The 24,251-nt window shown below is 37.7% G+C and overlaps 6 protein-coding genes, 1 long non-coding RNA gene and 1 other non-coding gene across 10 annotated transcripts; 4 read left to right on the top strand and 4 right to left on the bottom strand.

Annotated features, from left to right (window-relative positions):
* Nucleotides 1–2: 2 nt before the first annotated feature.
* Nucleotides 3–2,919, bottom strand: AT1G71350 (eukaryotic translation initiation factor SUI1 family protein). The gene is made up of 7 exons (NM_105804.4): nucleotides 2,710–2,919; nucleotides 2,261–2,563; nucleotides 2,083–2,177; nucleotides 1,616–1,996; nucleotides 1,305–1,413; nucleotides 376–1,024; nucleotides 3–281 (listed from the first exon to the last, which is right to left on the bottom strand). Exons 1-7 carry the CDS (start codon nucleotides 2,842–2,844, stop codon nucleotides 160–162), a joined length of 1,794 nt encoding a protein of 597 aa, NP_177291.2. The 5' UTR covers nucleotides 2,845–2,919; the 3' UTR covers nucleotides 3–159.
* Nucleotides 2,920–3,590: 671 nt separating this feature from the next.
* Nucleotides 3,591–6,491, bottom strand: AT1G71360 (Galactose-binding protein). 2 transcript variants are annotated; one of them, NM_105805.6, is made up of 3 exons: nucleotides 6,088–6,491; nucleotides 5,639–5,859; nucleotides 3,591–5,476 (listed from the first exon to the last, which is right to left on the bottom strand). In NM_105805.6, exons 2-3 carry the CDS (start codon nucleotides 5,799–5,801, stop codon nucleotides 3,849–3,851), a joined length of 1,791 nt encoding a protein of 596 aa, NP_177292.4. In that variant the 5' UTR covers nucleotides 5,802–5,859; nucleotides 6,088–6,491; the 3' UTR covers nucleotides 3,591–3,848. The 2 variants fall into 2 exon arrangements, with proteins under 2 accessions (NP_177292.4, NP_001320414.1); NM_001334496.1 differs by lacking the exon at nucleotides 6,088–6,491 and having other exon boundaries at nucleotides 3,711–5,476; nucleotides 5,639–5,881.
* Nucleotides 6,492–6,890: 399 nt separating this feature from the next.
* Nucleotides 6,891–6,933, top strand: U5.12. The gene has a single exon (NR_139587.1). It is a non-coding gene; the product is annotated as an other RNA (small nuclear RNA).
* Nucleotides 6,934–8,639: 1,706 nt separating this feature from the next.
* AT1G71370 (DEA(D/H)-box RNA helicase family protein) lies at nucleotides 8,640–11,069 on the bottom strand. Its single transcript, NM_105806.2, has 7 exons — nucleotides 10,747–11,069; nucleotides 10,222–10,680; nucleotides 10,060–10,139; nucleotides 9,766–9,985; nucleotides 9,502–9,690; nucleotides 9,298–9,404; nucleotides 8,640–9,221 (listed from the first exon to the last, which is right to left on the bottom strand). The coding sequence occupies exons 1-7, from the start codon at nucleotides 11,014–11,016 to the stop codon at nucleotides 8,870–8,872; spliced, it is 1,677 nt and encodes a 558-aa protein (NP_177293.1). The 5' UTR covers nucleotides 11,017–11,069; the 3' UTR covers nucleotides 8,640–8,869.
* A 330-nt stretch (nucleotides 11,070–11,399) lies between these two features.
* Nucleotides 11,400–13,611, bottom strand: CEL3 (cellulase 3). The gene is made up of 5 exons (NM_105807.2): nucleotides 13,190–13,611; nucleotides 12,612–13,115; nucleotides 12,382–12,531; nucleotides 12,192–12,303; nucleotides 11,400–12,117 (listed from the first exon to the last, which is right to left on the bottom strand). Exons 1-5 carry the CDS (start codon nucleotides 13,382–13,384, stop codon nucleotides 11,624–11,626), a joined length of 1,455 nt encoding a protein of 484 aa, NP_177294.1. The 5' UTR covers nucleotides 13,385–13,611; the 3' UTR covers nucleotides 11,400–11,623.
* A 2,285-nt stretch (nucleotides 13,612–15,896) lies between these two features.
* Nucleotides 15,897–16,379, top strand: AT1G09243. Its single transcript, NR_139588.1, has one exon. It is a non-coding gene; the product is annotated as an other RNA (long non-coding RNA).
* Nucleotides 16,380–18,035: 1,656 nt separating this feature from the next.
* Nucleotides 18,036–20,610, top strand: RLP11 (receptor like protein 11; the record flags this gene model as incomplete). 2 transcript variants are annotated; one of them, NM_001334497.1, is made up of 1 exon in its annotated part: nucleotides 18,036–20,610. In NM_001334497.1, the coding sequence occupies one exon, from the start codon at nucleotides 18,073–18,075 to the stop codon at nucleotides 20,440–20,442; it is 2,370 nt and encodes a 789-aa protein (NP_001321997.1). In that variant the 3' UTR covers nucleotides 20,443–20,610. The 2 variants fall into 2 exon arrangements, with proteins under 2 accessions (NP_001321997.1, NP_177295.1); NM_105808.2 differs by having other exon boundaries at nucleotides 18,088–20,540.
* Nucleotides 20,611–21,426: 816 nt separating this feature from the next.
* RLP12 (receptor like protein 12) lies at nucleotides 21,427–24,232 on the top strand. Its single transcript, NM_105809.4, has one exon. It carries the CDS (start codon nucleotides 21,540–21,542, stop codon nucleotides 24,081–24,083), a length of 2,544 nt encoding a protein of 847 aa, NP_177296.2. The 5' UTR covers nucleotides 21,427–21,539; the 3' UTR covers nucleotides 24,084–24,232.
* The last annotated feature ends 19 nt before the right edge of the window (nucleotides 24,233–24,251 follow it).

A 24,251-nucleotide genomic window follows, 5' to 3' on the forward strand; every position in this document is an offset into this window, starting at 1 on the left:
AATTATTTTCTTTAATTTTTTTGTTATATTAAAAAAAAAACTAATAACAAAACAATTTTATTCTCATTTGTTCCACATCTCTAGAGTCACAGAGTGTACGTATCAAATAAAATTAGAAGATTAAAACACACAAAAAAAAAATGAAATAGAAAAAACCATTCACTTTCTAGTCTTATCAAGAACTTCGATGTATCTCTTTGGAACTCCATAGTGTTCCACCATATATCTCGCAAGGTTATCAATCACACCTCCTTGAATCAGAACCTCGTACCCTTTCTTACCTGAAAGCAAACACACAAAACAATCAATCATCTCTCAAATAGTTAATTCACTTACACAGCTGAACAAAACAAAAAGGATAGATTTTAAACGTACCTGGAAGTTCTCCAACTGAAGTACTGCAAGCAAACTTCTTCTGCAGTTCTGATCCAAACGAGTCTGGGTCTATCAAGAACGTCTCCATCCCTGTGACCTTGGTCACTTTTTTGTTACCTTGTCTTCGTTCTGTCATTATCTGAACCGGCTTTACAGCTCCTTTACGAACCACGGGTTCACCGCCTCCTCTCATCACTACGTGATTAGGCTGCATTCTACCTACAAATGTCGACCCAACATCCTTTTTGTGGATCTCTGACGGATATGCCGATCCCTTTTTGATAGCTCCTTTGAACAATGCATCACATAGTATCGGATCCAACACCACCATTGATTTGTTTGTTGGCTTTACTAGATTTTCCTTCTCAATGTATTTGAACACAACGTCAGTGGCTTCAGAAGCTGTGTACAGATTTCCTTTGTCTTCCCCAACTGATGCAAATATTGCACTATTGTGTATGCTTGATTTATAGACCTCTATAATTTCAAGCCCTTTCTCTGACTGAGCTTGCGCCGTGGAGCGCTCTCCAGGAGACTCGGAGACTTCCGCTTTCTTTTTCTCTGGCTTGAAGGATTTGTAATCTGGGTGGCTGCGGTTGACTGAAATCAATACTATCTCCTTCTTATGCTTGTCTTCCTTAACAGATATCTGCGCATATATTTCAAAGATTGTGACAGAGTGCAGTTGCCAGTCAAGACACCAGAGTAAATCTACTAGCAATTATGAGTATATCAGGGTAAATGTATACCAATGTGTTACATACATACTTTTAAGGAGATACAGCTTACAACACTTGATACTAATAGTTTCCTATATTGATAAACCAGTTGGGTTTTGCAGTTAAACATCTACGAACAACATCTACTAAAATATAAAATCAAGCCAAAAAAAGTATCATAAGACAAGGGAAATTCGTATGAAAACTGACCATTCCACCAGACGCTTTAGATTGCAGCCACTTTGACAACTTTTTATGGGAAGACTTCTTAATGTCAAGTGTGAGACCAGAAGGCCTACAAGGTAATACATGATTTGCCCTGCACCACTCACAGAAAAATATATGTCAGTCAAACGTGGAAAGGAGAAAGAAAATGGTTTAAGGTGTCTTGCTTGTTATTGACAAAGTCAAGAGTAACACAGAATAGAGCTTCAGAGCGTAATAAAACAACCTAATCATAGTCAAATACCAGAATATAGGTGGCTTTCAAAGTAAGTCAAGTATCTGAATGCGGTTCTTACCATAGAGTGCTTCCTGGGATGGGAAGGTCTTTCTCCTTTAGTGTTGTATGCAATGCTTGCAAAAGACATTGGTCAAGAAGGGTATCTACCTCCTCAGGGGAGAGAGTAATCTGCTTGTCGGTATTAGTTTCAGTAGCACATACATCATCTACCAAGTATAGCTCATTCATGCTCCCAACGACATGTACTTCAGCATCATTCTTAGCATCCGCAGCCGATGTTGAAGCTGTTTCCAGAGCAGATTCATCTTCTTCATTTCCGGTGCTTGCAGAAGTGTCTAAAATATCTTCACCTGAACCAGGAGCAAGGTACGATGGGTCCTCCATGACCACATCCTCCATAAACCCCGCATTTGGAACATAATGCCCCTCAGCTGATTCCCTAAGAAACACAAATTCAGTATGTAAGAGACAGAGTTCCTCCACAGATGTAAAATATAAAAAAACTTTTGCCAGCATCTCATGTACCATAGGAAGTCACGGTAATAATGAGTTATCCTTAAAGCCTTCCCACGTAAACCTGCTTTACGAGCTTCTTCACTACTCATTGTGGTACACCCAACCTTCATAAACATCATGTAACTCAATACGCAAACTTTACATTCATTAAGAAGATTCATCAGTTAACAAGACATAAAAAGCTTACCGCAATAGGTGCTAGATTTCCAGGAACTTTGACAGCCCATATTTCTCCAGCAGAGAAAGAAGGATAGCCTTGGGGAGGGATCAAAATACCTGGGAACATCAAATCTGCACCGCCTATAATATAACGTGAAACCTCACCTCCTTTCAACATAAAGGAAGGTAACATTTCAGGAGCCTCCCACAGAGCAAAAACTGTGGGGAAAATCTCAGTTCCTCTTCCATCGATATCGAAAAACATGGGACATCCACCTTCAATACTATAAACAATAACTCGATTCTGAAACTTGGAAAGTGTAATCTCGACCTAGACAAAACAATCAATGCCAGAAGTAAGCCAATACTCGATGCAATCTAATCTAGAATCAATCAGATTACACAACAAGAAGAAAGACCTAGTAATCTATGGAGAAAACAACGATGCCAAAAATTGAGGGAAAAGAGAAATCAAACCTTGGGAGGAAGAATTGCGTCGAGGAGTTCATCGGTAAGAAGGGGAAGCCTATTTCGGACGGTGCGACGGAGTTTTTTCCGGTCAGCGCCGGAGAGACGCTGGTGAGACTTAGCCTCCACCGCCTTCTTAAACATTATGTTCGCTTGTAGTCGTCCCTTTACCACTGCGGGACTCGAACCAAAACCAGACTAGTGTCGTCTCTCTCTTAAACCTTTTTGTTTTTGCTTTCGGTTATTTTTCTAAGCCTGCCACGTGTCTCTTGCATTGTAATTTCTAATTTCATCAAACCGGTTCACCAAAACCAGTCTAGAATTGTAAGATGATGAAACCTCCAGGCTTTGGGATGGGCTTAAAAATAAACAAGATATGGCCCATATACTGCTATTAATAACCCATGAATTAATTTGATTGATTGTACTATCCCACATCGGCTCATTTCTTGAGAACAGTGAGTAAACTTTAGTATAAATAAAGATCGAGAGCTTGCCTTCAAGAGTCACGGAGCTGTGCAGTGAAGACAAAGCGAACTGTTCTTTCGCCTTTTACTAAAGAATACCGTGTCTTCTCTGTTCTTAGCGGCATACGCCTATTTTTGGAAAGGTTTATTAACCATTAATAAACCTCCATCAATCTTCAGTTTATAAATGATTATAGCTAACTTTATTTCTCTCTAGTATAAAGCTCAGTTTTATGCTGAAGTTACGTTGACAAATAACCCCACTTTGGATGAACTATGAAGAGTAGGAGATGACATGTGAGAGATTGGTATAAGAGGTTGATTGGATTCGAATTTTAAAACTATCTTTGCTCTGTGGCAATGACGAAGCTAGGGTTAATTATTGAAAGAAAATGTTTATAATTATTTTGGTCATAAGAAAATGTTTTCTGTGAATAATAGTTTTGTTTGTAAATCAACTTTCTGCAATGAAAACTCTTTCTACGTATAAGCTTTGATTTGATAAGAGTTTTTTCCATTGAACCGGACAAAACTCTTGTATTTGAAACCTCATAGGCACATCATAACTTATCTAGGTAACTTCTATAGTTTTATTGGGTATAAAGAAGACTCAGCTAACTCTACAGTAAGAAAAAAACTAGAAAACAAAAAGAAAGACCAAAACTGAGAACTCTTCTCTCATCAAAGTGACAAAATGAACATAACGAATGTGGAGCTTATCAATAACAGAAGCCAAGCCAAGCCACCTTGCTTCTCTGCTCGAACTATCCCCATACCAAAAACCACGGCTACAACTGCTATAGTCCCAAACCCGACACAGATTGTGAACACAACCACACCTTTCTTCTCCATCCACTCCAGTCTTTCCAACACTTGCTCTAACCTCTCCTTCACTTTCTCTTTCTCATTCTCAGCCTTCTCAAGCTCTGTCTCCACTCTCATCCGCCACTTTCTCATCTCCATCGCCTCTTTCTTCGTATTCTCTTCCCTCTCCTTCATTCCTTCTACCTCTAGTCTCATAGTCTCCACCTCCTTCTCTCTCTTGCTCGCCTCCAGGTCCATCTCCTTGAATATCATCCCGTATTTCAAGCTCCGTTCCTCCAAGTAACTCTCAAGAACTGATAAGCTCACGTCCAGCGACCTTATCTTCTGCATCAGTATCTTCAAGACAGTGTCCCCCGGCATTCTGCTTCCTGGTTGATGTTTTATCTCTTCCACCGGATCTGGCAGCTTTCTTTTCTCAAGTGATACTTCATCTTTCACAACCGCATTCTCTGGTGAGGCTTCTTGTTCCTTCTCCTTCTGTTTACTCTTGTCTTCATCGCTTTCGAAGGACTCTTTTGCTTGCATTGTCTTCTTCTCTTTCTGCTCAGTGTCTCCTTCTTGGAGTTTCAATATGTTCTTGTCTTGGATAGATATCAAATCCTCCAGCATTCGCTCCACAGCGTCCACTCCATAGACTTCTAGTAAACTCAAGGTGCAGTAGAATTCTGAACCGTAATGGCTTAGCAAGTTTAGCTTTAGATATCTCACCCATTTGGGATCTGCAAATGTAAAGTTCTGCTCGTGCTTCATGTTTAAAGCCGTGAAATTCCCTAGATGAACCCACGTATCAGTTGGGTAAACCAAGGTCCCCAAAATCTCAAAATCCTTCAGATTGGAAGAGTAATGCTCGAAATTTGCAATCTTGATTGTGTTCACCAACGTTTCTTCTGAAAGTTCTATGACAACGAACTTCCCTTCAGTAGAACACGGGTTTCGGAGATACTTGTCTTTGTCCCGGCATATGATGCTTGAAGCTCCTTTTGCTTCCTTGTTAGAAGATAAGACCTTTGCACCTTTTGAAGCAGCTGCATAATTGTACTCTTTCCCACCAGGCTCCATCCTATGAATAACGCCAGTTACTTGGCCTGACAAAGATTTGTCTCTAGAATTGGACGCTCTGCTCTTGAACTCATCAAGGCCAAGCGGAACAGCACGAGATAGCTGATCAAGCTTTGAACCAGTGGTCTCTGTATCATTCCCTGGAACTGTGTTATTATTTATCTCACTTTGCTTCATAGGCACGTTGTCTTTGCTTTCTGTAACATTTCCTACGATAACGATTGTGTTATCGACTTCTAATTGCTTCAAGATGGTTTCTGAGCCTTTACTTTCTCCGGCTGCAGCTATATCAACATCCGAACTCAATCCAGGATTAGAATGAACAGAGGTAGACTCTAGTGATGTTGCATCAACAGACTCAGCTGTCTCATCTGCCCTTTCATCATCCGGTTCACCTTTTTCAACTGAATCCACTAAAGATCTACCTGCAAATGCCCAAGAGTAAGCCTTAGATACACTTAAGATATGGTCTATACATCTTCATGATTGTCATATCTCTAAGAGCGTATATTACTTAAGTTCAGTTCTCTAACCATATTCTAATAACTGTTTTGCATTCTGTCCAAATAAGGAACTCAAAAAGTTACCTTTGTCACCATCAACATGACTGATCCACAATGTAGATAAGAAGACAAGCCCCCATATGAGAAAAACCAAAGACAATGAAACTTTGTAGAAGCGATTCCTTCCATTAGAAGTAGTCTCAGAAACTCTTCTTCTAACCAGAAGAGCTCTCCGTGATCTTTGCATTTCACATCCAACCAATAAGATCAGATCACCAAACAAAAACTTAATATACTGTTCACACCTGTTCATAACGACACACATCAGATTCACAACTAAAAGCAAAATTGTATAAACTAAACAACAGAAACAAAGATCTCATAAATACAAGCAATAACAACAGAGCACTTGAGTCAAAGCTGCAAAATTTTACAATGAAATCGAAAAACGATAACGACCCAGCAAATGATTTTCAGATCCAATTGTAGAAAGACGAAGAATTGAGGAGAAAGTAGCCGGAGTAAGAATTTACCTGAGAAGCGAATCGGTGATTGAGGAAGACAAACCGAAAAGGAAGGCTTCTTCGTAACAAAACCCTTTTCAACGGCGACGTCTCCGATGAGTATCCGATCTAATGAAACCCGGTCGATGAAATTCCGACGATCTACCTCGTCTCTGCATCACAATCAATGAAACGCACCTCAATCTATCCCACTTTTTTCACGGGATTTATAGAAGCCGAGGGTTTTTAACCGTTGTGGTGTTAAAAAAAAAGGTGAAGAGTCAAAAAGAGAGAGACTTTCGAAAATTGAAAAAAACGCGGAAGAATCTGTAGAGTCGACAGAACTGATCCGCGAAAGACAAGACAATGGACACAGAGATGGGTGTGAGAAGAGTTTTGAGCAAATTTAATATACACATGAAATGATTGTACCGGTCAATAATTTTGAATTTGCAATTACTTTCTTTAAATTTGTTTCCTTACTATATCTTACCTTCTAATCAAAATTATGTGCTTAGCTGTAAAGTGAATAATTTTAAATTGAAGTAAATTATCATATTTATCTTTACGTTTTGACTAAAGATATTATTATTAGATTTCCTTCTCTGTTGTTGTTCAAACTGATTATTAAATTTCCTACGTTTAAATATTTTTGTACATGAACATTTTTTTGTTTTTTCCAAATTTGATTTGATTTGGGTATAGAAATTAACATATGGGGAGGTTGCCAATTCATTTGTGGGGTTAATGGACATGGATGTAGTTTAGTAGTTATAGCCACTATAGTATTGGCCTTATATTTATTTGGTTATAGTATTCAATTCAAACTATTATATCTCCAGAAAGCATAATTATTATTATTCCAGTTTCACATTCATTCAGTTTCTTCCTACGAAGAAAAGTAATTTAAAAAAAAAAACTTTTTAAAATCATTTAAATCCTAGGACTCTTTAACTTTTGTTTAAAAAGAAAAGTGAACTTTTATCTTAGGAATGCATATTCCCGAATATGTGGATCCAATCACTTTTTCCTAATGGATTTACTTCATTTTGGTCTATTAATATCATCATTAGGAATATCCCAAAATTTTAAATTAAAAGTATTCAAAAATTCTATTACATATTTTAGATTGTAACAAAACATCACAACAAAATAAAATAAAATTATATATGCGTTAAAACAAGACATATGTGTTCCTATGTTAGTTACAAACATACAGACATATGTATAAGTTAGATTTAGATTGGAAATGCAATTTGGTAATTAGGTATCCAACTTTGACAAAGTAACTCTAAATATTCAATCACAAAATTTTCGATCAAAAACTTTCAGCAACAACAAACCGATCAAACAAAATAAACAAATATTTTTAAGATTTCCTGATTTTTCCGTTTGTCCAAAATCACTAATTTAATTATCAGAGTAAAAACCATCATACCAATTACTTAGGACATAAGTTATCTTTCAATAATTTGTTTATCTTCTGGAAATTTGTTTGTATTCCAATTTAAAACCAACGAGCAATGAGTATACACCTTTCTATAACAGTGTTATCGTATATAGCAGCAACCAAAGTAGCAAGTTTGAATAGTTGAATAAGTTACAGTACTATATTTGTCAGTGTGAAATTACTTCATAAAAATTAAAAATCCAATAAATAATTGAAATTCAAAATTAGGAAACTAGTGAACGGTAGAGAAGGAGAATGACGGTTAAGGAAATGGGTCCCACATGATGTTGACTAAAAATGACGTGGCGTAAAGAGAGATCCAGCTTCGATTGCTCCCTTCTTCTGAGACACCTGGCGTTTTCATCTGCGTCGACCTCGCCTTTGGCCGACCTCTTCTTTCATTTTTACTCTTTTTATTTGGAGTTGTACACGAAAGTCTTTGAAAGTTATAAATCAAGTGACACCAGCAACCTTCATATGTTTGTTAACGAAAAGCAATTATGTAACCAAACCAAGATAGGTTTATGCTCAAATGAGCTTATTAACATAAATTAGAATTTTATTAGGTGCAAGAAAGTTTTTTAAAAAGGGGAGAATGAAATCACCAAGTTATAATAGATTAATAGATTGAGATATAAAATCATGAAGATGAGATTTGTTTCAAATGACAATTCTCAAAGTTACAAACATTGATGTTCATCTCATTTTATATAGTAATCCATCTTGCTAATTACATGGATTAATAGATTTCTTATGATTATCAGGTAGGTTTCACCTCTAGAATTAGTCGGATCACTTGCTGGTTATGCCATGTTTTAATCCTGGATCAGTGGATCATGATCATGAAAGATTATGAAAATTTTAAAATAAAAGAGCGGGTATTTTTTTCAAATAAATATATAATGGGCCGAAAGCTAAGCTGGAAAAATAATGGGGCGATTTTAGATTGACATCTCTTAAAGAGCGTTGAGGTATTTTGTGACTCTCAACAGTGGCTATATATTCTCTACTCTGAAATCCGGCTGGTATGTTCACCAGGATTGAAAATAGCTTTAGACATGTGTCTTGAGCTTTCGTTTCTAATTACAGAACTTTTCCAACCCTTGTTCTCACCAAAAACAAAACCACTCCAGAGCTTTTTAAATTTGAGAATCCTTTTGTTAAATTCTTTCTGACCAATATGTTTAGAATCAACCAAAAGACAAAACATGATCTCAGTTATAATAAATAGTCGTCCACCTTCCCATCTCTGCTGAAGCCTGAAATGTTTTCTTGCTTCTTTATCAGACAAAATCATGAGCTCCTGTAAGTTTAGCAAAATCATCTTCTATAATTGAGCCTTTCTTCAGTTTTTCCAGTAAGCTATAATCTCAAATTCATTTCTTCTTCATCTTGCGCTGTTTGGATAGTTTGTCTTTGCCTCCCCGTTAACTTTCTCTTTCTCGACGCTTTGTTAGAATCATCAACCGCCTCTTTGGAGCTTTTCTTGCGTTTCCCTCTCTTTTCTTGTTGCAGTTTGTCTTTCCTTGCTAGTAAGTTTTGCTGTCTTTGTTTCTCCCGAGATTTGTTCTTGTATTTTATGTCCTCAAACGTGATGCCTTGGACAGGTGTAAAACCGACAATGCCAATTCTGTCTTGTTTAACTTCAGATATGTAAGGAAAAGACAAGATGCCATATCCCATGGCTAACTTTCCGATTTCAAGTCCTTTCCAACTGTAAATTTAAGGGGAACAAAAGAATGGAGTTACAAAAGCTAACATATTTTAACAACACAAGGCGAAAAATGAACCTGAAAATGTAAGAGCAGTGATGCTCCTTATAAGCACGGACAAAGGAAACAAATGCCTGTAATCCCTTCTCCAACACTGCCCGGTCCTTGATGGCTAGTGAACGTATCTGCATTTTACATTGTAGCACTTATTATTAAACCACCCTGTGGCCGAGAGCGAGAGAGAGAAAGAGAGAAAAAAGAGATACGTGGAGGTTTTCTTACAATCGGGATGACATCAGAAGCGTTCTCAGAGCATTTTCTCTCCTGAAGAGGGACCCTTCGAATGCGCATGAACTCTACATAGTCTGTCTCCTTGGGCATTAAAAACACAATGGCCCTACCTTGTCTTTCCATTCTTGCAGTCCTGCCAACCCTATGGATAAATACATCTGGGTCTTGTGGGGGATCATACTGCACCAGTTACATACAATAACCTGTCAAAATCCATTGCAACAAAGATGGCATAACAAGCATTAATCAATCAACCTGAACAACGTAATCGATGCCTGGAATGTCAAGTCCACGTGCAGCGACATCTGTGCATAGAAGGACACCGCTTGATGCCTCTGTAAACGAAGCTAATGCCGTGTCTCTACCTTTCTGATCCATCTTCCCATGGGTGGAAAAGAAGGAAATGGACTTGAGGGTAGGAATTTTTGAAAGTACGAGTCCCCAGTAATCAACACAAGCACATGTCATGAAGAATCTGCAGAAGAGATACTAGTTAGACTATCTGTAAAAGGATGCTTAATTTGATAAGTACGTTGTGACAAAACTTACACGACAAGCTTTTTATTTTTGTTCTCGATCAGGAGATGCACTAGTTGTGATGACTTTTGATCTGCTTCGCATTTTAAATACTGCAGAGACACGAAGAAGAAATAAACTTACTATCCCGAAACACATATACGTATTTAAATATTGACCTTACAATAATAATACCTCACAATACAGACCAGAAGACGTTTTCGACTTTGACTCAGCTCCCGATATAACTTCCATAGCATTCCTAAGGCCAGCCTTGGCCAGGTCTGCAACAGCTTGTGTTTGTGTAGCTGAAAAGAGGCCAGTCCTACGTTGCTTTGGCAAGCGAGATATAATGTAATTGACCTGCTTCTGGAACCCCATATCCAAAAGTCTATCGGCCTCATCTAAGATAAGAATCTCGAGATTTCGAAAATCCAGAAACTCCATTCGTTTCATCATATCTGAAAGCCTTCCAGGGGTGCCGATCAAGAGATTGGCTCCTTCTTCTTCGAGAGTATTCATGTCAGCTTCCACCTCTCGACCTCCAACAAGCAGGACAGAGTTCACATTTGGCAAAGTCGAGACAAATGGCTCTGCCACCTTATGTATCTGCGCTGATAGCTCTCTAGTTGGCGATATAATCACCCCCATTACCTGAGATTGAAATTGTTAACATATAGCATAAGCTACTACTCTTGATATTCGGCTAATTCTCCTTACCTGGTGTGGCTTCGGAGGGTAGGAGTTGGATCGACGGATAATCTCTATGAAGGGAAGGAGGAAAGCTAGGGTTTTTCCAGAACCAGTGGCTGCGTCGACGACAACATCCTTGTGGCTGCAGAGGAAAGGGATCGTCTCGGCCTGAACCGGAGTGCAGACCTCGAAACCGGACCGGTCAAGCGCCTCGATGATATCTTCTGAGAGCGGAGGTTTGAGTTCAGAGAAACGCGGCAGAGCCTTGGTGATAGTCTTCGGCGGCGATGAATCCATGACGGCCGCCGCTTGCTTGTCGCTCACTCCAGATTATTTTTTAGCTATGATCTACATCAAAATTTTGTTCGAAATCTGTTGTTTTTGCTACAGTTTCTCCTAAAAGCCCACTAAGAGAAAAAATATCTCTCGGCCCATTAGTTTCAATTCTCTCTCGGCCCATTGTTTGGCATATGTGTAATTCCTTTTAGCAGAAAACGATATTTTGTCTTTACATTTCCTACTTAATGCATATCTTTCAGCTGTTTAATCTTTGTACTGATGACATAATTGACAAGTAAATATTCTAGTGTTCTTTCATGACATAATTGACAAGTAAATATTCTAGTGTTCTTTCATGGTGCTATAACCAAACATGAAATATTTCCGTGGTGCTTAATTAACGGCCTTGGTTGAATATTTGAAACGCGTAATGATGATGGTTAGAGTTAAATAAGACCACGAGAAATATTTCCGTCGGGTCCTTTAGTATTGGGTCTTAGCCCATTAAGAGTTTTACATTTAAATAACTTTGTCCCTTCTGATTTTCACGTTAGGCTTGGACCAACGGATCTTTAACTAACAATGGAACTACAAATCGGAGAATGTGGCGGTGGCGAATTCAATTTCAAGTCGAACGGCCGGCGGCGAAGTACGCCAAAGGTCCGACGAAGGCGGCGTTTATATAAGTCGCCGGTTCCGCGTGACTATAATCGTCTCTCTGATCTGGATACCCATCGTTTTGATTCGGACCTCCTACGATTGCTCCGGTGAGAATGTTAGGGTTAGGGTTTTGAGTGTAGAACGATTGGAATCCACCATTGCAGCCTAACGATTGAGAACGAAGTGCGTGTGAAGGAAGAGAAGATGCTCTGTGGTGGATTCTCTTAGGGAAATTGGAAGAGAATCCAACCATGTATGACATTTTGATTGGGTTATCTCCGAGTATGTAATCAACTTGTCGCTTCGATAGGCTTATCAAGGCGTTGGGGACGATAACGGAGCTTCCGCAATTGAATGTGTGTTTTGTGGCTTTCATGTATTTGGCGTAAGTTGTGAGCAAGAATGTTATGGAGGTTACGTACTGAAGATTGCTTTGAGGTAGCTTGTACATTAATCCTCCTGTAATTGGTAAACATATGATTAGAAGAGGTTGTTGTTTAGCAATTTGTGTTCTATATCGTGAAGTAGGTTACCTTGAGTGTATTGGGTAGAGGAAGAAGGAGAATCTGGAAGGATTTTGCAGATGAAATTCTCAGCTGCTTGCTTATATTGTTCAAAGTTGCTGTCTTTGTTAAGTAATGCTCTCTGCCAAAATGTAAAAGTTAGATAGTGTGATGCTAAAAGCTATGTTCTCAATGAGTTTTTATTAGCAGAGAGACAAACCCGTGAGAGAAGAACATAGGCACCAGCATATTTATTGTCCCAGCTGAAGATGTCAGGCTGATCTCCACCTCCTAAAGATTTTATGAAGTTTGCGTAATACGGGTTATTCGTTGCTCTTAGCAGCCATGACGCACCCCACATTAGCTCGTCCTGTGTTCATAAATTCACATTTTTAAAAATGAGGATCTGATGTAGTGGTAAGAGTGGTTTAGTTTCATGTGAAAGCAGACCTTGTAACCAGAGTAGGAGCAGTAGAAAGGACAGACAGATGAGGAAAGGGAATCACTGTAAGCTCCCTGGTACTGAATGGCAAACTGCATCACATCCTTAGCTGTTGCGAGCAGCAAACGTGAATACTTGGAATCAACTTTTCTGAAAACCATAGAAGCTGCAGCTAGAGCTGCTGCTGTTTCAGCTGCGACATCAGAACCAGGATTGGAAGCGGATACAGAGTAAACTGTACGTGGTGTGTCCATGTCTTCAGGCCGTTCCCAGCATTTGTGATCAACATTAGGATCTCCTACACCGACATAAAGCTTCCCCGGCGTGGCTCTGGCACATTTCAGCAGATAATCTGTGGCCCAACGGATGTTCACACGTGCATTTTCCAGCTCAGGACCCATCCGTTTACCGTATTCCAGTGCGCTCCATGAGAGCATTGTGGTGGTAAACGCCATTGGTAAATTGAACTTGACGTTGTCTCCTGCGTCATAGTACCCGCCGGTTAAGTCCACCTGCAATTCATATATCAATGTTACTAACAAAGATATATTCTGTATCAAAGTTAAATATGGTTTAAGGTGTGTACATGAGCAGCAGAGCCATCGGAAAGGCCAGAGCTAGCCCTCCAGGAAATTTGTTGGCCTCTAGGAAGAGGACCAGATCGCTGACCTTGGAAGAAGAGCAATGACTTGGAGAGAGCTTCTTTGTAATTTGGGTTGGCATCGCCATTGCTTATGAGAAGAGACGAGAAAAGGAGAACAAAGAAGAAAAGAGAAGTCATCTTGAAGACAGAGAGCTAAATTGCTTTTGAGGTTTGAAGTACGAAGCTATTACGTGAAGGTCCACATATATATACAGAGAGATAGGAGAGAGAAGGATCCTGCGCTGAAGGAAGCGATAATTATGGCTTTTTGGTTATCAACGTGCTGCTCCTAAACAAAGTAACCTTAATCCTCCTTTTTTACTATTTTATGGTTTAGGTTAGTTCATACCTTAATATTGCTTAACCAAATCCTTTTCTTTTTTTTTTGTCTATTGTTAAATTCTAGTTGTTTCACCTTTGTTTGTCCATTCTAGTTGTTTCACCTTTGTTTGTCCATTCAAATTCCTCTGTACGTTTTTTCTTTTATGTCAATTGTTAAGTATTTTCTTAAAAGTGTTGAGAAACGGAAGAAATTAAACTAGGTTATTTGATATTAGTGGGGGTGTATTGGGAAGCAAGAAAGTCTTAATAGTCTCTTATTTCCTAAGAGGTAGTATTGGGACATGAATAAACGAAATATAAACGCACGTAACGACTTTGCGTCTTCTCGAAAAGATACTGTTATAGTCAAATGTCGAATGCAAAAGTTGGACTCTTTTATTCTCAAAAGACGGAAGAGTTTTCAGTTTTTTGATATACTGATATCTATGTATTTTAAAAAAATTAATCGGATGGATTTCAAAAAAAAAAATTTGAAGCGGAAGTCTTTGATTCGTATTTTTCCTTATATGAGATTTTGATCCGATTTTTTTTTGCAATCGAATCAGATCGTTCCCTTTTTGAGATTTTTCCTACATAAAATCCAAACGACATTTAATCATTGATTTTTTCAATTTATCGTGTATATACAATATACTTGTAAAGTAAATGGTTTCATATTTTAATGCAAAGCAAATATCCAACGTATATTAACTTAACAAACCAATATTTGATATTTAAACTGTTTCCTATAAAAATGCTACAAATTATGACCCCATTAATATTTGTCTCATAAATCAACTGAACCATATAAAATCGACATTCAATCACACCTACTGAATTGGAAATGATTCCTAACTAAACGATTTTATTTCTAAGATATCTAATACTTGCTAAACAAGTAACGTTTTCCTTTTATGCAAACCTAAGTTTGTTTTTAATATATTTCCTAGTTACGATATACATAGACTGTTTAAAATTTTGAAATGGGCAGTTTCGGGGTTAAAATGGATCTACCGTAGTAAGAATATGTTCATATATGGGTATAGTTAGGGAGTGCATAGTTGAATTAGGTTAGGGGGATTAAGTGATTTTGAATTTAAAAAGAGGAGACAAAAGATAAAAGGGAAGCGTGAATGGCGCCAAGATAACGGCGCCGAGTCTTGGAACGTAATCAAAAGTGTGTGTTTAGTGTAATGGAGACGAAATTGATGCCTTAATCCACTTTCTTATCCCATGTGTTTATTATAGTATTACTCTCTTTATTTGCTTTTTCTTTCATGGGACATTCTTTTTGTTTAGCTTGTGTAATAACAAAAGCGAGTAAAAAGGCGACAACGTGTCTGCTCGATGTCATTGATCTTCTGACATTATATGAGTTAAGAGAATGATTAACTTGGGTATAATGTATTTATCAATGTTTAAGCAGACGCGTGATGAAAGCTTCAGGTAATACTTATTAGTAATTGTAATCATTCGATATCACTAGTCGCAATCAGGACTCAAAATATCATACTAATATTTTTCTCCCGTAAAGATTAATGGTTTGCATGAGAATAATAAATAGATCAAGAGAGATTTCAGAATTAAGCAACAGTTTATCTCTTGTTTTTTACTCACATGCTTAATGATTTTTTTACTCCTGGTGGCCCTACCCACTGATACTACTCGAAGAATTTTCGGTTGTTTTGTTGGCAAATGATTTTTTTGTATCCTTTTTGTCAAAAAGGTGTTTTCTTTTTATTCTTTCATGTTTGTACTTCTGAATGGCTTTTACATTTTGTTGAGGAGGACAAACAGTGGATACCATCCACGACTATGCGAGGAAAATTTTGGAGGAAATTTTTTTAGCCGAAGATTTGATTGCTAAAGTTGGACTTGGATCCTCTAGTAACCATTTGACTCTTTCTTTATAATAAAAACTACACCAAAATAAATGTAGATTTATTATATATTTATATATAGATGCACGACTATGTACTGTATTAGGGATTTAAATTAGCACATATATGTAGGCTATTCGTATTAATGGGCCTTCACAGGCAATCAATTTGGAAACCAACCACACAGGCCCCAAGGTCTAGTGTTTGAGTCAATTACGATATATAACGACAATTATCTTATCCCACAGCTTGTTATGAAGAAATCTGTGTATGTTGCCGGAGTTAAAAGGTAGTTTTAATTTCCAAGTCTTTTGATTTGTCAAATCAAATTTTCAGATGGACATAATCTAGCCATCTGTTGAGAACGATGATATAATTCGTTTAGGAATAGAAATTGGCTAAGCTTTAATAGATATACCCTAAACTCTATGGTCTCGAAAAAGACTGTGGAGAATTAACCCTTGTCCTGAATCCTACATCACAACAACCCAAGGATCTAGTAGTTAGAGGAGGAGGAAAAAATGTTTAACTGTGTAGCAGCTGCAATAGCTTATGGACCTGGTGTTTTCTGTGGTTTGGTGATCGGATACATCTTTTCTTCACACAAGCAAGAATGGTTCGCTGAAAAGTTTGGTCCCAAAAAAAAAAAAAGTCATAGTCACCCCAAGTGTTCGCTAAACCCATTTCTTGTAGTCTCTATGCCTTTGTGAAGCATTGTGTAACGTCTTGTTCATATTTGTATTGAATTTTTCAGGTGTGTCCTCCAAAAGACTCGTTTGTGTTGTACTTTTCTATTGTATGAGTTGTAATAAACGTATATGGTGGTGTTTAATACATCTTGGCTTGTTGCACATCAGGACTAATTAATAGATGCAGTTTAGAATTAAAATCATTATTTTTAGTTTTTTTCTTACTTTAGTCAAGGTTAATGCATGCGTATGAAGATGAATTAACATCAAATTGAATTCGTCTTCACCAACCATTCTATCAAGGTAAACAAATTTATAACAACTGGATTGATGAGTTAAAATGAGTTGAGTTATAAGTTATAACAAAACAGTTGTTAATCATTTGATCAAACGTATGTTTAACCAACTATATGCATGAATCTTTTGAATGGGTTTTTGACTTCATAAAATCATGTACTTTTTTAAAATTACCAATTGAGCTTATATATGTGCCATTCGTAGTAATCGGCTTAATAGTCTAATAGAGTATCAATTTGGAAACCAACCAGGAGTCCAGGACGACGATAATAAATCAATGTTCGCTAGCTCGTTGAGGAGTAAATCAGCGCGTCTATTGCCTGAAACTGTTGTTTGTGTGATAAATAATAAATCCGATCTAGAACTCTAAACCTCAACATGAAAAGTGATTGTAATTATCACCTTAAAGGACGGTGGTCCTTGAAGAAGAAGAAGAAGATGAACGTACATAAAAACATGATTCTCTGAAGACTGCAATGGTCCAACATGTGACCACAACGTGTAATAAGTGATACATAGTACAATAGGTTATTACGCAAACCTTTCATAACCTATCATATAAGTCAGTGATGTCACCCATTAACGCGGTAACTAATCAAAAAAGTCAACTAATATGAATCGTATGATTAAAAAGTTTTAGTTTGATCTTTCTCTCTTGACTTTTGTTTGTTATGTCGTTTAGTAAAACTCACTCTCTACTTTTGTTTGTTTTGTCGTTTTTTCTTTATTGTTTCTGGAGTTTGGCTGGTTCCTTTACGAGACTACATTGTGTTCTATGGGAACTGCTCGTACGTAAATCATGATTCTCTGCAATGGTCCAACATGTGACCACAAATTAAAGTACCAAAAGTAATTACTAAACTGGGTAACAAACCGGAATTAATTATTGAGATGGTTTAGAGTAAAGGATAGTGAGGATTTCCTGTTACATATATCGGAGTTGTTCCCTTCTTGCTTCTGGTTTTATCTCAAACCAAATTTTCAGATGGACACAGAACAGTATAGGGTTTTGTGACGAACAATGATATATTTCGTTTTGGATTATAAGTTGGTTAAGCTTGTGGTAAAAGTTGAGGTTTGATGCAACATCTAAAAGTTTGTGATTCTTTGGTTATTTAAATCTTTGATGGTGCATATTTTGAGTTTTTTTTTTTTTTTACTGTTCAACGGTTGCATTGCATGATTACATTTGTCTAAATATCTGAAAGAAAACTGAAGTTGATCATATTCTATTGCACCCATCAGAGGAGTTCTACTAATAGAGTCAATCATAATATATATATATATATATATATATATATATATATATATATATTTTATATGTATAGTAATAATTATCCTTATAGCCAACGATATTCTTAAAAAAAGGATACAGAAGAACTTAAAATAAAACATGAGACAGTAAACGCGTAAGAAATATTTTAGGAAGAATTAGTCGTGCATGATTTTACGTGGAAATTTTGAGACAAATGGAACAATTGATTGACAAAGACTTAGACAAATCAACCGAATCGACAACTTGACGCAAGACTAGCTAATAAGTCATATCCCATCTTAGGGTTTTCTAATTCCTCTTTTTCTATTTAAATAGAATCAGTGAAGCACATATAACTCATTACTTACAATACAAACTCATCAAATGATAGATATAATAATGACTCGAAGCCATTGTTATTGGTTTTATTGTATTATTACCATATATTTCTCCTTCCTTATACACTCTCTAGCTTCTCCTTCGCTTCACTTTTGCCGCCACGACCAGAGGGATGGTCTTTTGAAATTCAGAGACGAGTTTCCGATCTTTGAGTCTAAATCAAGTCCGTGGAATAAGACCACCGATTGCTGTTCTTGGGACGGTGTCACGTGCGATGATAAATCTGGCCAGGTAATATCACTCGACCTTCGTAGCACCCTTCTCAACAGCTCTTTGAAAACCAACAGTAGTCTTTTTAGACTCCAATATCTTCGTCACCTAGACCTTTCTGGTTGCAATCTCCATGGAGAGATTCCTTCTTCACTAGGAAACCTTTCCCGTCTCGAAAATCTTGAGCTTTCTTCTAATAGATTGGTCGGTGAGATTCCGTATTCAATAGGGAACCTAAAGCAACTAAGAAACCTTAGCCTTGGGGATAACGATCTCATAGGAGAAATTCCTTCTTCCCTAGGAAACCTTTCTCTTCTCTTAGATCTTGACCTTTGGAATAATTCTTTGGTAGGTGAAGTTCCAGCTTCCATCGGAAACCTAAACGAACTAAGAGTCATGTCACTTGACCGTAACAGCTTAAGTGGCAGTATACCTATTTCATTTACTAACTTAACCAAACTTTCCGAGTTTAGAATCTTCTTTAACAACTTCACATCCCTTCCTTCTGACCTGAGTGGCTTCCACAACTTGGTGACGTTTGATATTAGTGCAAACTCATTTTCCGGGCATTTCCCTAAATTTTTGTTCTCGATTCCTTCGTTAGCATGGGTTTCTATGGATAGAAACCAATTCTCAGGACCTATAGAGTTTGCTAATATATCTTCATCATCTAAGCTTCAGAATCTAATCCTCACTCGTAACAAATTAGATGGCTCAATCCCTGAATCCATATCTAAGTTTCTCAACCTCGTACTGTTAGATGTTGCCCACAATAATATCAGTGGACCAGTCCCTAGGTCTATGTCAAAGTTAGTTAGCCTCCGTATCTTTGGTTTTTCCAACAACAAGTTGGAAGGTGAAGTACCAAGTTGGTTGTGGAGATTGTCTTCAACAATGCTTTCTCACAATTCTTTCAGCAGTTTTGAAAAAATATATTCAAAAGAAACAATGATCCAAGTGTTGGATCTAAGTTTCAATTCCTTCCGAGGGACGTTTCCCGTTTGGATCTGCAAGCTGAAAGGGTTACACTTCTTAGATTTGTCCAACAATCTCTTCAACGGTTCGATTCCTTTATGTTTAAGGAACTTCAATCTTACGGGGCTAATTCTTGGAAACAACAAGTTCAGTGGAACTCTTCCGGACATATTTGCCAATAATACCAACTTACAATCATTGGACGTAAGTGGCAACCAGTTAGAGGGGAAGTTTCCAAAGTCTTTGATAAATTGCAAAGGTTTGCATTTTGTGAATGTTGAAAGCAACAAAATCAAGGATACGTTTCCATCTTGGTTGGGATCTCTACCATCTTTACAAGTTCTCATCCTAAGATCAAACGACTTCTATGGTCCGTTGTATCATCCCAGCATGTCCATTGGGTTTCAAGGTTTAAGAATCATCGATATATCACACAATGGCTTCTCTGGAGTACTCCCACCTAACTTTTTTTCTAGTTGGCGTGAAATGATTACATTAGTCCATGGAAGTTATGAATACATTGAAGATATTCAGAATTATTCTCTTATCTATCGCTCCATGGAAATGGTGAATAAAGGAGTAGAGATGAGTTTTGAGAGGATCCGACAAGACTTTAGAGCCATTGATTTTTCTGAAAACAGAATTTATGGCGAAATACCTGAATCCATTGGTTGTTTGGAGGAACTGCGTCTTCTCAACTTGTCAGGTAACGCTTTCACAAGCGATATCCCACGGGTCTGGGAAAATCTCACAAAGCTCGAGACGTTAGACCTATCACGTAACAAGTTGTCTGGTCAAATCCCACAAGATCTTGGTAAACTCTCCTTTCTGTCGTACATGAACTTCTCCCATAACCGTCTCCAAGGTCCAGTGCCACGAGGCACACAGTTTCAAAGGCAGAGATGTTCTTCATTTTTGGACAACCATAGACTCTACGGTCTCGAAGATATCTGTGAGGAGACTCATGTCCCGAATCCTACATCACAACCATCCGAGGATTTGTTAGACGAGGAGGAAAAAATGTTCAACTGGGTAGCAGCTGCAATAGCATATGGACCTGGTGTATTTTGTGGTCTGGTGATCGGATACATCTTCACTTCACACCATCATGAGTGGTTTACGGAAAAGTTTGGTCGGAAAAAAATCAGAGTAACCACAAGTGCTCGTTAAGCCCATCTGTTGCAATCTCTCTAAGCATTTGTGATTTGTGAAGCATTATTGTGTACTGTCTTGTTCATGTTGTATTGAATTTTTCAGGTGTCTCCTCCAAAAGACTCGTTTCTATTTGTAATTTTCTATTTTATGGTTTTGTAATAAACGTACTGCGTGTATTTGGTGTTATTTAATATATATTGGCTTTAAAATGTGTACGTTGTGTTTTGCAATTCTCACTCTAGTGTGTTATATAATATAGATCTCTTATTCTTAGAGGACTTTACAACCATGACTATACAAATATAGTGACAGTCATGATTCATGACATATATTAGGTCACAGATCTATATGTAATTGCGAGACAGGGGTTGGGATGGTCAATGGTACCACCAACCTATGTAAACGTCATTAGTGGTATTGATATATGTTTCTTGACTTGAAAATGTGATCTGTACGTTATGTAATAGGTAACCATTCGATTATATATGATATATGGATCAACATCTTTTCTAAACCAAAGTAAATGTATGTGTATAGATAGATGCATGGATCCTTAGAATGAAAATTTAACTTCATAAAATCATGTAAATTTAAAATTAACAAATTAACGACGAGCATCCTCAGTTCATAGGCTATCAATTTGGAAGTCAAACCATACGATTACGATACGACAAATCTGTTCTCTTATAGCACTTGGGTCATTAAAAAGTATAGCTAATTTCTAAGTCTTTTGATTTCTCAAACCAGTTTTACAGATGCACAGAGACAGTCTATATATGGATATTTCATATGTGAGTAGAAAAATTGGCTAAGCTATACAAAGTTGGAGATTTATAGTAGACCTTAAATTCAGTAGAACTTTAATAATCCTTTAGAAAAATTAAGAGAGGACTAAATGAGTCAGAGTCAACAATGGTGTACGTGATTCTTTAAAACAAGTGGGAAAAAAAAAAGTTTAGTTTATTTATATTCTAATCAAAAGCCACAAGTTGAATCTATTAATCTCAAAACGAGTTGACGCAAGATTTGCTAAGTTAGGAATTTCTTCTTAAAGAGAGAACCACTGAATCACACAATTCAGTACTCACTACACAATCTCAAAACAGAAAGATATGATGATCCGAAGCCATCGTCATTGGGTTTTTTCTAGTCGTATTATCATCTTTCTCTCCCTCCTTGTTCACTCTCTAGCTTCTTCTTCGCCCCACTTTTGCCGTGATGACCAGAGAGATGCTCTTTTGGAATTCAGAGGCGAGTTTCCGATAAATGCGTCATGGCATATTATGAATCAATGGAGAGGTCCGTGGAATAAGAGCACTGATTGTTGTCTTTGGAATGGAGTCACTTGCAATGATAAATCTGGTCAGGTAATATCACTCGACATTCCTAACACCTTTCTCAACAACTATTTGAAAACCAACAGTAGCCTTTTTAAACTCCAATATCTTCGTCACCTAGACCTTACGAATTGCAATCTCTACGGAGAGATTCCTTCTTCACTAGGAAACCTTTCTCATCTCACACTTGTTAACCTTTACTTTAATAAGTTTGTTGGAGAAATTCCGGCTTCAATCGGCAATCTAAACCAGCTTAGACACCTTATCCTTGCTAATAACGTCCTTACAGGAGAGATTCCTTCTTCACTAGGAAACCTTTCTCGTCTCGTAAACCTTGAGCTTTTTTCTAATAGATTGGTTGGTAAGATTCCAGATTCAATAGGAGATCTAAAGCAGCTAAGAAACCTTAGCCTTGCGTCTAACAATCTCATAGGCGAGATTCCTTCTTCCTTAGGAAACCTTTCTAATCTCGTACATCTTGTTCTTACGCATAATCAATTGGTAGGTGAAGTTCCTGCCTCCATAGGAAATCTAATCGAACTAAGAGTTATGTCATTTGAAAACAATAGCTTAAGTGGCAACATTCCTATTTCCTTCGCCAATTTAACAAAGCTTTCTATATTTGTCCTCAGCTCTAATAACTTCACATCCACGTTTCCATTTGACATGAGTATATTCCACAACTTGGAGTACTTTGATGTTTCTTATAACTCATTTAGCGGGCCTTTTCCTAAATCTCTGTTATTGATTCCTTCCTTAGAATCTATTTATCTGCAAGAAAACCAATTTACGGGACCTATAGAGTTTGCAAATACATCTTCATCAACTAAGCTTCAGGACCTAATCCTTGGTCGTAACAGACTCCATGGCCCAATCCCGGAATCTATATCTAGACTTCTCAACCTTGAAGAGCTAGATATCAGCCACAACAACTTTACTGGGGCAATCCCTCCAACTATATCAAAGCTAGTCAACCTCCTTCATCTTGATCTTTCCAAGAACAATTTGGAAGGTGAAGTACCAGCTTGCTTATGGAGATTGAATACAATGGTGCTTTCTCACAATTCTTTCAGCAGTTTTGAAAACACTTCACAAGAGGAAGCACTGATCGAAGAGTTGGATTTGAATTCAAATTCATTCCAAGGACCAATTCCTTATATGATCTGCAAGCTTAGTTCGTTAGGCTTTCTAGATTTGTCCAACAATCTCTTCAGCGGCTCGATTCCTTCATGTATAAGGAACTTCAGTGGTTCTATTAAAGAGCTAAATTTGGGGGACAACAACTTCAGTGGAACTCTTCCAGATATATTTTCCAAAGCTACCGAGTTGGTATCATTAGACGTTAGTCACAACCAGCTGGAGGGAAAGTTTCCAAAGTCTTTGATCAATTGCAAAGCTTTGGAACTTGTGAATGTGGAAAGCAACAAAATCAAGGATATATTTCCATCATGGTTGGAATCTCTACCGTCATTACATGTTCTCAACCTCAGATCAAACAAGTTCTATGGGCCGTTGTATCATCGACATGCATCTATTGGGTTTCAGAGTTTAAGGATCATCGATATATCACACAATAACTTCAGTGGAACTCTCCCACCTTACTATTTTTCCAACTGGAAAGACATGACCACATTAACAGAAGAAATGGACCAGTACATGACAGAGTTTTGGAGATATGCTGATAGCTATTACCATGAGATGGAAATGGTGAATAAAGGAGTTGATATGAGCTTTGAGCGGATCCGAAGAGACTTCAGAGCCATTGATTTTTCTGGAAACAAAATCAATGGTAATATCCCTGAATCCCTTGGCTATTTGAAAGAACTGCGGGTTCTCAACTTGTCAGGTAACGCATTCACAAGCGTCATCCCACGATTCTTGGCGAATTTGACAAAGCTGGAGACATTAGACATATCCCGTAATAAGCTGTCAGGTCAAATCCCTCAAGATCTTGCTGCACTCTCTTTTCTGTCATACATGAACTTCTCCCATAACCTTCTCCAAGGTCCAGTGCCACGAGGCACACAGTTTCAAAGGCAGAAATGTTCTTCATTCTTGGACAACCCTGGACTCTACGGTCTCGAAGATATTTGTAGGGATACTGGTGCCTTGAATCCTACATCGCAGCTACCCGAGGACTTGTCAGAGGCTGAGGAAAACATGTTCAACTGGGTAGCAGCTGCAATAGCCTATGGACCTGGCGTGTTATGTGGATTGGTGATCGGACATTTCTACACTTCACACAATCATGAGTGGTTCACAGAAAAGTTTGGTAGAAAACAACACAAAGCCCTTACAAGTGTGAAGTGTTCTCTTTAAGCGTTTGTGAAGCAAATGTTGTGTAACGTCTTGTTCGTGTTTATACTGAATTTGTCAACTGTGTACTCCAAAAGACTCGTTTGTATTTTCTATTTATGTAATAAACGTCTTTGGTGGTAGTCATATATAGATGTAGTGGACTTTACTTACGATCATGACTGTACAAAT

This window comes from Arabidopsis thaliana (genome assembly GCF_000001735.4).
Source record: "Arabidopsis thaliana chromosome 1 sequence".
Classification (NCBI taxonomy): Eukaryota; Viridiplantae; Streptophyta; class Magnoliopsida; order Brassicales; family Brassicaceae; genus Arabidopsis; species Arabidopsis thaliana.